Source organism: Camelus ferus, chromosome 19 (assembly GCF_009834535.1).
Source record: "Camelus ferus isolate YT-003-E chromosome 19, BCGSAC_Cfer_1.0, whole genome shotgun sequence".
Classification (NCBI taxonomy): Eukaryota; Metazoa; Chordata; class Mammalia; order Artiodactyla; family Camelidae; genus Camelus; species Camelus ferus.
In genome coordinates, this window is record NC_045714.1 from 42,365,837 (window position 1) to 42,378,722 (window position 12,886).

Sequence of the window (12,886 nt, forward strand, 5' to 3'; positions counted from 1 at the left end):
CAATAACGTGACTTATCTGAGGCTTCATACTGTCTTCAATAAAATAACCCTCTAAAGCTCTCTTTCAAGTACGGATACCATGATCCAGAGAAACTGAGGATCAAAATTCAAGCTTCTGATTCCACATGTGTCTTAGAGGGAAGACAATTTTCCATTACCTCTACATCAGGAAGCGCAATAGAAATACAAATTACAGGATGTTTCATCATTAAAAAAAAAAAAAGCATTTCATGTATCTAAGGCCAGATTAAAGGCTCTGTCTGCTTTGTTCACCAATTTGAGTTGAATTTCCTCATAAGCCCTATTGCTCTCTCCTGCCCAGTGGTTGTGGCTCTGTCTGGCTCAGACGACGTTTTGACATATTCTCCTTTTGCTAAGAAATGACTAGAGAAGTATAAATCCTTGTAGTTCACTCTGCTCCTTCCCCTGCACAGGTTTTAAAAACATGAAATGGAGCAAACAGCTCTCAACTCTTAATCATATGATGTGCCAGTGGCTTCTGATGCCAGGTGCCCCCCTAAAGCAGCCAGGGCCAATGTGGTCCTGATGCCGACAGCCTTAGAAACAGCGGATGCTCTGGGCACTAAATTTAGTGCCCGCCGCAAGTGCTCCCACACCCACAGGGGATAGCGCGGCCCCCACGGGCTCCTTACCCAGCTGAGGTCCAGCCTGAGGACTCGGCGTGTCAAAGGGCTCTGAGCGGGCCTCAGGGGCACTGGGCTCCCACGACTCACTGTTTTCAGACACCTCCGAATAGGTGTCGCCTGTCCCTTTGTGAACTGCCGCAGGCTCACCGGGGCCCTGGCCCTCGCTGCCCGTGTCGGCCACAGCCCGGGTCTCCTCACCCATTTTCTCCGCAAACCACTGTTTGACCTGCTGGGCACCCATCTGGGTCTTGTCGCAGAGGCTCTGCAGGTCCTCCTCGAACAGCATCTTGTGCGTCACGTAATAGTCTTGCAGCAGCTCCCGGTTGCCGGGGGCGATGACCAGCAGCCCCGGGGGGAAGTTGCCCCGCTTATAGTCTTCGTACCACTTGAGCTGGCCGTTCTTCAGGGCGTACCTGCTATCCCCGAACCAGCGCACCACCTCGGGCCGCGGCAGGCCCGTCTGGGCCATGATGGCCTCGTAGTCCTGGTTGCTGGGCCACTGAGTCTGCACGAAGAGCTGCCGCAGCAGGTGCCGCTGCTGGGCCGTCTTTTTGTAGCTCACCTTGCCCGGGGGCTGCTCCGCCAGCTTGTTCGGCACATCGTCCTCGGGCTCGCAGATGCCCAGCCCCGGAAGCTCGCTCCTGCCATTGGCCTCTGTGACCCGCAGGTTCTTGAGGTTGATTTTGATGGGGCTGACTTTGCGTTCTGCCAGTGTGTGGCTGCTGGGCACTTCTGGGGAGCCGTTCTCACCCAGGACCCTCAGGTCACCGGCTGAGCCCTCCTCCCCCTCGTCCTCAGCAGCCTCCTCCTCCCCATGGGAGGCACCCTCCTCAACCTTCTTGGCCTCCTTGGCGCTCACTTTTTTCCGCCTCTCTGAAAACCAGCCATCGATCTCCCTGCGGGTCATTTTGGTCTCAGTCCTCAGACGGTCCAGCTCCTCATCGAGAGGAAGGGGGTTTTGTGCAAAGCTACTCTCCAGGGCTCTGAGCTGCTCAGGGGCTCGCTCTTTGTATTTGGTTGGTGTGAAGTCAGGGGTCTGGTGCCAGGACTGTCGTTTGGCCGAAGGAGGGGTGGCCAGGGTAGCCGCCGTGGGGATGCAGGGCACCTCCGGGGCCTTGGATGATGGGGGGAAGGGCACCTCTGGCACAGAGTCCCCAAGGATGGAGCCGTGCTCTCCAGGCAGCCCGGCCCGGGAGCCCTTCAGGTTCCGGCAGTGGTACCTGCGGTCACTGAACCACTTCCGCACCTCCCTCGTGCTGAGGCCGGTCACTTTGGTCAGATGCTCAACTTCACTCTGTCCTGGGAACTGGTTCCGACAGAAGCTACCTTTCAGAGCTGACAGCTGTTCGTGAGATTTCTTGTTTTTGTAGATGCTGGCGTCGAGGAACGCTTGGGAGGTAATGCTGGGGCATGCTGTGAGGAGCGACTGGGCCGCGTTCACCACCTTCACGGCCGACGTGGTATTTGAACACACAGTGTTAATGGGTGCCACAGTGGGCGGCTTGGGGACAGATGTGACTGCCAAGGGAAGAGACGAGCTGGGTGCCTGCAATCCGTTGGCCATCAGTGGCTGAGTGACCAGAAGTCCTCCGGCTGTGCCCTCCGGCTGTCCCACGACGTGACCCGGCAGAGCAGCCTGGATGAGATGTTGGACGTTGCTGGCACTGGCAACCAGAGGGGTGTTGAGAACAGTGATTGTGGGCTGAGGGACGGACTGAATGACCGTGTTGAACATCTTTTTCCGGGCGTCCTCGATCTCCTCTGGGGACCAGCTGATACCTTGTTTCAGCCTCTGGGCAGTGAACCAGATCTTGAGCTGTTCTTCTGGGTACTTGGTGACCACAGTCAAATAGCAGAGCTCGGCTTTGGTTGGATAGGGGAACTTGTGGAAAGAGTTCTTCAGGAAGCTGTTGGAGTCCATGGCTGCATTGTATGTGGGAATGCTGCTCAGCGGGATCATCACCTTGGGAAGGGACTTGGCCGTGGGCAGGGGCTGGTGAGCATGGTGCTGGGCATGGGCCGGGGGCGGCTGCTGGAGGGAGAGGAACTGGGCGATCCCCGCTGGCAACACTGGCACCGTTCCTATCAGGGGCCCGTTGGCCGCGTGGGGGGGTTTGGCAGAGCTGGTAGAGGCCTGGCTGACTGGAACCGCCCCATTGACAAAGGCATGGTCCCCCTCTTTCACCTCCGCGTCCCCCGCTGAAGGGTTTGGTAAGGCCTCACCAGTGGGCTGATTGGGGACATTCTCCTTGAGCGTGTGAATTTTTTTGGCCTCAGCTTTACCTTTCATTATCTTCATGATTGGAGTTTTGGTGATGATGATTTCAGCCTGTCCATCCGTCCCTTCCACATTTGGCTCACCCAATGGATCGGGAGGGCTGGTGCTCTCAGGGACGCTCTGCTCCACTACTACATGATTGTCTGGCTTGGCCACATGCCACACAAAGCTGGCTTCCCCCGAGTGACACTTGGCATTGTGCAGAGAAAGCCCCTCAGGAGTTTTTGCCAGAAAACTGCATTCAGTGCATACAAAAGTTGGGTCTTTATTAAAGTCTGTGTGCTCTGAGTTCAGATGTCCCACAAACTGGGTTATGTCCTGGGATCTGAAGTCACAATATTTACAGGCATATGAGTAGCCGTCCAAGGTGCTCCGGTGCCCGTTGGCCAGCGTGGCACCGTCGGTACTGCTGGCGCTCTGGGTGGCCTCACTGCTGGTGGCAGGTGCTTCCGGGGGCATATCCTGCTGGGGCACCTCCCGTGTGGCCTCCGCAGGCTGGGCCTCAGCACTGGCGTCCGGCAGCACCACGGTCTTCACAGGGATCATGCATGGGGTGGTGGACTTCCTCTTGCTGGCCATGGCGATGACCACGCCGGGTGATCCACGGGCGAGAGCGGGTCCCGTTGGGGGCCTCACAGCACAGGGCCCAGCGGCACCATGAGGGCCAAAGAAAAGCTTCCGAGGGCAGCTTGTTCAGTTGTTCGTGGAAGCAAGTTTTCCCTGTTAAACCTGAAGAGGAAGAAAGAAAACATGGTGAGGGTCTCCCGAGCTGTCAGTGCGTTTCTCAGATTCCCAGACATACTCTCTGCTGGCCTCTGACTGTCCGGGCCTTTTCACTAGAAGTCCAGCAACTGCTTGGATGTGACGTTTGAGTCAGGAGCTCCCCAAACACTCACAGAATAGTGCCCTGCAGAGTGACATGGGGGCGTCCCAATACCATCTGACAGACCTCAGCTGTGTGTTTTTGTTTTGTGCTTCTCTCTGTATCCTTGTATAGAGTAACTCAGATTAAACGACAACAAAATAATCCTCTTTTGGACCTCCAAATTAATTCTGACCATGTCAGAGTGAGAACAAAAGATCCTAGTTTAATTCTTGTTTAAATGTTTGGGCCAAGAAGGGCTTTCTTTTCACAGCCTGCCCACGGATAAGAACAGGACGCCGCCTCTGCCTCTCTCGAGCCAGGCCCAGAGGCCAAGTCCACTGTGGCGTGTGAACTGGGGGTGGCTGGGGTGGGGGACGCTGCCGCTATAGGAGCCGGGTGCTCTCGGTGGACCATCCCTGCTGGCTGCCCTGTCACCGCATTCCAGGACGTAGAAGAGGGGTCACCTGCAGTTACTGGCTGACCCTGGACTGCTGTTGCTCAGGTAAAGCCCAAGGTCGGAGTGTCAGGGGATCACAGACACAGTCTGTGGCCCAGTGATGGTACATCTCCCTCTGGGGGTGGCACCTCCACACGTGGCCTCACCTCGGGTGTGCAGGCCACACGTGACTTTGTACTGGCCTTATTTTTTTCTTTCTGTACCTTGATTATTCCTTTAAAAAAAAACTTAAATCTTTGATCCATGTGAAATTCATTTCAAAAGCTGGGATGACTGACTTATTTACATGTAAAATACTTTTTAACAATAATTCTTTCATGAGATGCCAGGAGAAAGGTGTTTCTGTGATCTCTATTATTAACATAATACCACCACGATCATCACTGCAATTGTAATGCTGAAAATGAGACTCCAAACCGAAGAAAGGCGGAGGACAGAAAGCTACAGCACTCAGTGCTGTGGAAGAGGGTCATCCTTCTCACTTCTGACGTTCAGTACAGGTGATGTCATTGATTTATGACACTTCCTGATATGCCACCTTCTTTCTGACTTCTGCCCTGGGGAAAGGTGAACAACAGTGGCTGTGAACACAGGTTTGAGAGGAGAGAAGGAAGGGAACCACAGACCTGCCAGCTAATGCAGCAAGCAGGTGCTCACCCCACTGAGGAGCAGGGGAGTGCAGGACCCGACCGACTGGCACAGCACCTGAGACTCAGGCTGTAACTGACAGTTGCGATGAGGGCTGGGCTCCTCTCAGGAAGAGTAACGTTATGTTCCTGGTATTTTATACAAGGCTGAGAAGGGGACAACATGAAGATGGACTTGATTTGGGGAAATAGTCCCAATGTCATTCAAAATTAAGTCTCAAGGTGGCCCCAAATTGTCTTCCAAATCAGTGATCAAGGGAAGCACCCCTGCTAGCCAGTCTCCCAGTGGGTCAGTGGTTAAGGAGGAAGGCGATCACAAAATAGCAGCAGTGGGGGCAGTGGCAGCAGCTGCCAGAGATTACTAAGTGCTTAGTGCTGTAGGAAGTGCTTCCACACACACCCTCTCCCCTTCCTCTCACAACCACCTCTCACAATTCCCATTTTACAGATGAGAACGACCAGGCTCAGAGAAGCACAGTGACGCTGGAAGGGCACACAGCTAGGAGGCAGCAGAGGCTGGCACTCTGGCCCAGGAGCCTGCCACCTTCACCAGTCCACACACTGAGCTCTCTGAGCAACCACAACATGGCTGGAATAGGGCTGCATGACTTTGCGAAGCTCTGTTTCCCCACAACGTTTATTAGGAAAAATTTCAAACAAACTTGAAAGAATTTTACAGTGAACATCCACACACTCACCACCTGGATGCTGACCAGGTGGCTATTTTCAGCAACATTACCCACTTAGGTAAGTTGAAGTTTGTCTATTTGTCATTTGTAATAGTTAAATAAAAAAAAAAAAAAAACTGGAGAAATGCAAATGTCTATTAACAGCTAGACTGGTTTTAAAACCAATTTTTAATCCAATATTTTTAAAAGGGTATCTAATAAAAGTTGTGCTTAAAGAGTAAAGCTCTAATTATCTAGAAAATCATTCCTCCAGAAAACATTCATGGACCATGTCTGACAACTGAGGCACTAATTACCATGTGGAAACACACTGTTTGCTAAGCCACGCCCTGAGTGAGGTGAGCTGATATAAATGCGAGGTTTTGTGCTGCCAGAGATTCTCAAAAAAGGACCAGATGACAACTGTAGGGTCATCGCTCTTTGTACAATCCTTCCTATGCCCTGTCTCGAAAATTTCTGTCTTGTAAATGGACTGTTTTTTACTGAGGAGATAAGAAGGAAAGTATGTAACTTTAAAAAAATCTGTCTTTGAAAATTGGGAATTGCTTGATTCATTAAGTCAGCTAAGCTGGAGCTAACAGTCACTGTACTTCAACTGCAAAATATACAACTGGGGCTTGAAAAAAAAATATATATATATATGAGTTTTTAGATCAAATTCTTAAAGTGTTTAGCTTTAAACTATAGCTAAGTTAGGAACTTTCTGTTGTGGTTTGAATTCTGAGGCAGGAACTGGGAGGACAATAAGAGTTCAACAGAAGAATTCAAATGTTTAGAAAGGCGGCTGCCAGCAGACTCTTTCCAAGTGTTCTGGTGGCCGGGCTGTGGCCCTCCTGGACACACAACCCACAACTTACCAACAAAAACAGGAATAATGAAAGAAGTTGACAGAGTTACAGAAACACAATCATAGTGAGAGATTTTAATACACTACTCCTGGTTCTGAAAGCTCAAGTAGACAATAAAAAAGGTATAAAGAATGAAACTTCTACAATGAGGTTGATTTGACAGATATTTGTCAAATATTCTGCTGTAATCAATTTCATATTTTTTAAACATTCATGAAACATATTTAAATGTTGGTCATGCAGTACAGTAAATCACATATAAACCTTAACTCATTCCAAAATAAAAATCTGCAGGTAGCATTCCCTTTTTAATTGTTACCAACAACAGTTTTTTGTTGAAATGTATCCTTCCTCCTTTCTTTTTTTTGGGGGGGTGGGGTAGTAATTAGGTTTGTTTATTCCAGTGGAGGTACTGGGGACTAAACCCAGGACCTCGTGCACGCTAAACAAACGCTTTACCACTGAGCTATACCCTCCCTCCCATCCTTTTTCCTTTTTATTTCAAATTATGCTTCATATATAAAGTTATCTCTATCAGAAATAATGAATAAAGGTGAAAATTCTCCCTATTCTTCCCAAAGATAGCCACTGTCACCAATCCAGTTTCTGTTATTTCAGATATGTTTTCTAGGCGTAGGTTACTGTAACTAATTTTTTAAAAACCCAAAATGGAGTTGTATTTTCACATTTGGCTCTGCTTCTCTCTTTTCCTTCCACAAGAATGTACTTTCAATATCTTTCCATGTCAGGACCTACAGTTTATCTCACTCTTTTAAACAAGGTTCTAATTTATGGATGTATCATAACTTACTTAAACAATCTAGCTGTTAATAGACATTTGCATTTCTCCAGGTTTCTTTAAACTATTACAAATAATGGCTCAATGGCTATCCCTGCAAATACTTTTGTGCATTTGAAAATATCTGAAATTCTGAGTATTGTATAAGTAGAACTGCTGTGGCATTTAAGATATTGTCAGTAAAATACAAAATTGCCCTTCAGATAGATGGTAATGATTCTCAGTCTCCTGACTAGAGAATGAAGTGCTCTCGGTGTCACTGCGTGTCATTACTACTTCTGGTCTTTGCTAATTTGATACATAAAAAACTGGACACTATTGTTTTAACTTGCATTTCTTTATAAGCATGGCTAAGAATATTTTCACATGTCATTGACATTTTATAATAAATCATGTCCCTTTTTCTCTGAATTTAAGTGTTCTCTATATATTTAGGAAATTGACTCCGTCAGCTATCACAAATGAAGCTGTGGTTTATACTGAGATTGCAAGGATGTTTTAATAATACTAGGAAATGTCTACAAGTTATTAATTTCATTAGTAAATTGAAAGAGAGAAACTGAAGCAGCATTTAATAGAATTATACTCTTGCCTTCTATTGTGGTAAAAAACATATAACATAAAAATTTCCAGCTTAAACACTCTGAGGTGTGCAGTACAATAGTGTTAACTACACTTGCACTGTTATAAAACAGATCTCCAGCACTCTTTTCATCTTGCAAAACTGAAACTCTGTACTCACTGAACAATAGGTCCCCTTTCCCAGCTCCCAACCCTTGAAAACCACCATTCTACTTTCTGCCGCTATGAGTCTGAGAACTTTAGACACCCCCATGTACGTAGAACCATGTATTATTTGTGTTTCTGTGACTGGCTTATATCGCTTAGCTTGATGTCCTCAAGGTTCACCCATTTGTACCATGTGACAGGATTTCCTTAGTTTTAAAGGCTAAATAATATTCCATTGTATGTACAGACCACATTTTCTTTATCTACTCATCTGCTGATGGACATTTAGGTTGCTTCCACCTTTAATAATCCTGCTATGAACATGGGTGTACAAATATCTCTTTGAATCCCTGCTTTCAATTCTTTTGGATATGTACCCTGAAGTAGGTTTGCTGGACACATGGTGATTCTATTTTTTATTTACTGAGGAAACTTCATAATGTTTTTCATAGCAGTGACACCATTTTATATTCTAACCAACAGCAACAAGAGTTCCAATTTTTCCACACCTTCACCAACACTTATTTTGTGGTTTGCTTTTTTTTTTTTTTTTTTTTGATAGTGGCCACACTAACAGGTATGAGGTGATATCTCATTCGGTTTGAGTTGCATTTCCCTGATGACTGGTCACGCTGAGCATCTCTCTATAAGCTCGTTGGCCATTTGTATAGCTTCTTTTGGAGAAATGTCTATTCAAGTCCTTTGCCCATTTTTTAATCAGGCTATTTGGTTTTGTTTTTTTTTTTTTTTTTTTTTTACTGTTGTGTTACAGGAGTTCTTTATATATTCCAGATATTCACCCATTGTCAGATAGATTTGTAAATGTTTTCTCCCACTCCACAGGTTGCTCTTGCATTCTGTTGTTTCCTTTGATGCATAGAAATTTTTGAGGTTGATGTACTGTCATTGTCTATTTTTGCTCTTGTTGCATGTGTTTTTGTGTCATAGCCAAGAAATCACTGCCAAACCATGATCATGAAGCTTTTTTCTTATGTTCTCTTCTAGGAGTTTTTATAAGTCTCAGGCTTTATGTTTAGGTCTTTATTTTTGAGTTAATTTTTTACATGGTGTAAGATAATGGTCTAACTCTATTCTTTTGCATATGGATCTCTAGTTTTCCCATAGCAGCATTTGTTGAAGAGACTCTCCTTTCTCCACTGTGTAGCCTTGGTATCCTTGATAAAGATCATTTGACCATATATTGGAGAATTTTATTTCTGGGCTCTCTATTCTGTTCCACTGGTCTATGTCTGTCTTTATGCCAGTACCATACTGTTTTGGTCACTGTAGTATCATAATATATTTTGAAACCAAGAACTGTGAGGACTCTAGCTTTGTTTTTATTTCCAGGATTGTTTTGGCTATTCAGGATCCTTTGAGATTCATATGAATTTTAGAATATTTTTTCTATTTCTGCAAGAAAATGTCATTGGGATTTTGATAGGGATGCACTGAACCTGTAGATTACTTTAGGTAACATGAACATGATAACAATATTGAGTCTTCCAATCCATGAACAAGAGATGTCTATTTATTTGCATTTTCTTTCATTTCTTTTGGCATTTTTTTGTAGTTTTTAGTGACAAGTCTTTTGACTTCTTGATTAAGTTTACTCAAGTATTTTATTCTTTTTGATTCTATTGTAAATGAAATTGTTTTCCAATTTCCTTTTTGGATTTTTCACTGTTAATAGATAGAAACTGATTTTGTTGTGTATTGATTTTGTATTCTGTAACTTTGCTGAAGTCCTTTGTTCTAATGGTTATTCTGGTAGAATCTTTAGCGTTTTCTACCTATATATATGATCATGTCATCCGTATACAGAGATAATTTATACTTCTTCCTTTCCAAGTTGGATGCCTCTCCTAAGACTTCCAGTAGTATGTTGAAAAGAAGCAGTGACAGTGGGCATCCTTGCCTTGTTCCTAATCTTAGACAAAACGCTTTCCATTTTTCACAATTAAGCATAGTATTAACTGTAGGCTTTTCATATATGGCCTTTATTATTTTGGGATAATTATCTTCTATTCCTAGTTTGTTGACATTTTTATCATGAAAGGATGTTTAGATTTATCAAGGGCTTTTCTTCATCAGTTGAGATTATCATTTGATTTTTGGCCTTCGTTTTGTTAATTTGACTTATTACATTGATTGATTTTCATATTGAACTATCCTTGCATTCCAGGAACAATCCCACTTGGTCATACATAGTGTATAATCCTTTTAATGTGCTGTTGAATTCGATTTGCTAATATTTTGTTAAGCATTTTGTATCAGTATTCATCAGTGATATTGGTCTACAGTTTTCTTATAGTATCTTTGTCTGGTTTTAATATCAGGGTAATGCTGACCTTATAAAATGAGCTTGAAAGTATTCCTCCTCTTCAATTTTTGGAAGATTCTGAGAAGGTGTGGTGTCAAAATTCATTCATTCATTCATTCATTCTTTCTTTCTTTCATTATTGAGGTATAGTTAATTTAAAATTCTTCAAATGCTTGGTAGCAATCTCCAGTGAAGCCATCTAGTCCTGGGCTTTTCTTTGTTGGGAGGTTTTTGATTACTGATTTAATCTCCTTACTAGTTATAGTCTGGCCAGATTTTTTATTTCTTCATGATTCAGTCTTGATAGGTTGTATGTATTGATGAATTTATCCATTTCTTCTAGGTTATCCAATTTGTTAGTGTATAATAGTCTCTTATCCTTTTCATTTTTGTAGCATCAGTTATACTGTCTCTTCTTTCATTTCTGAATTTGTTATTGGAGTCTTCTTTTTTCTTAATCTGGCTAAAGGTTTGTCAATTCTGTTGATCTTTTAAAAAAAAACACAATGTTTTATTTCCTTGACTTTTTCCTATTGTCTTTTATTCTTTGTTTATTTCCCCTCTAATCTTTATTATTTCCTTCTTTTTGATAGCTTTACATTTAGTTTGTTCTTTTCCTACTTCTTTGAGGTGTAAAGTTAGGTTGTTGATTTCAGATCCTTCTTTTTTAATGAAATCATTTACCACCATAACTGTCCCTCTTAGTATTGCTTTTGCTGCACCCATAACTTTTGATATGTTGTATTTTTGTTTTCATTTGTTACAGGATATTTCCTAGTTTTCCTTGTGATTTCTTCCTTGACCCACTGGTTGCTCAAGAACGTGTTGTTTAATTTCCACATACTTGTGAATTGTTCAATTTTCCTTTTGCTATTGATATCTAGTTTTACTTCATTATGGTTGGAAAAGATACTTGGCACAATTTCAATCTTCTTAAATTTGTTAAGACTTTTTTTGTGTGTCCTAATGTGTGATCTATCCTAGAGAATGTTCCACATGTGCTTGAGAACATATATATTCTGCTGTTGCTGGGTGGAATGTTCTATATATGCCTGTTAGGTCCAATTTGTATTTGGGGTTGTTCAGGTCTAAACTATCATTCTTGAAAGGATTTACCAAAGGGACAAATAAAGGAAAAAAGGAGGAAATGTCCTTAGATGAAGGATTCCTACCAGAAACCACAGCAAATATACCTAATAGTGAACCACTCAAGTCAGATACAAGGTAAGGATTCCCATTATCAGCATTTAACACTGTAATAGGATCCTAGATAGTAAAAACTGATGAGACAAACTGGTATTATTTGCATGTAAGGGGACTGTCTAGTGACGAAATCCCCCCAAAAATTATTATAACTAATAAGAGACCTAACAGGATGATGAGATACATTTGCAACACATACAAATCATTAACTTTCCCATATGCCAAAAATAATCAATTAGAGAAGAAAATAGAAGGGTTGGGGAGGGAAAGAGCCCATTACATTAACAAGCAAATGTGGAAAAGATCTCAGAACAAAACTTACACCACCTCATACCTGTCAAAATGGCTATCATCCAAACATCTACAAATAACAAATGTTGGTGAGGACGTGGAGAAAAGGAATCCTTGTACACTGCTGGTGGGAATGTATACTGGTGCAGCCACCACAGAAACAGTACGGAGGTTCCTCAAAAAACTAAAAGTAGAACTACTATGTGATTCAGCAGTTCCACTGCTGGGTATATATTCAAAGAAAACAAAAACACTACAAAAAGATACATGCACCCCAATGTTAATAGCAGCATTGTTTACAACAGCCAAGATATGGAAGCAACTTAAGTGTCCATAAACAGATGAATAGATAAAGAAGATGTGATATATATGTATATTCAATGGAATATTACTCAGCTATAAAAAAGGATGAAGTTCTGCCATGTGTGACAAATTGAACAGACCTAGAGGATATTATGCTTAGTGAAATAAGTCAGACAAAGAAAGATAAATACTCAACGTTATCACTTATATGTGCAATCTAAAAAATAAAACAAACAAAAATAGAATCACAGATATAGAGAACAAACTAGTGGTTACCAGTGGTGTGAGGGAACGTGGGGAGAGGTAAGATAGAGGTATGGGATTAAGAGATACAAACCATTATGAATAAAATAAACAACAAGGATATATTGTACAGCACAGGGGAACATAGCCATTATGCTATAAAAACTTTAAATGGAGTATAATCTATAAAAGTATTGAATCACTATGTTGTATATGTGAAACATATAATATTTTAAGTCAACTATGCCTCAATTTAAAAAAATTTAAATAAACTTTATAAGACATGTATAATATCTGTATGACAGTAACTGCAAAGCTTTAATAAGAACGAAAAAGAAGACCTAAATAAATGTAGAGTCATATTCCTGGGGGTAAAGGTTTAGAATTATATAGATGTCAGCTCTCTCTAGATTAATCTCTAAGTTCATAAGAATTATAATTACAATTAAAATACCATCAGGTAAAGCAAGTATTGTAAAATGTTAATGGTAAAATCTAAGTATAAGTATATGGATGTTCAATTTTTTTCAATTTTTCTGTATGTTTGAAATTTTTTATTTAAAA

General features: G+C 42.6%; 1 protein-coding gene across 9 annotated transcripts in view; it reads right to left on the bottom strand.

Moving 5' to 3' along the window:
• ZHX3 (zinc fingers and homeoboxes 3) overlaps positions 1 to 12,886 on the bottom strand; it is a 100,898-nt gene that overhangs the window by 7,289 nt on the left and 80,723 nt on the right. For all 9 annotated transcript variants that reach the window (XM_032462314.1, XM_032462310.1, XM_032462309.1 and 6 more), the window contains one exon: positions 654 to 3,654. In XM_032462314.1, the coding sequence (XP_032318205.1) occupies positions 654 to 3,504 (2,851 nt within the window). In that variant the 5' untranslated portion in view covers positions 3,505 to 3,654. The remainder of the gene's footprint in view (positions 1 to 653; positions 3,655 to 12,886) is intronic.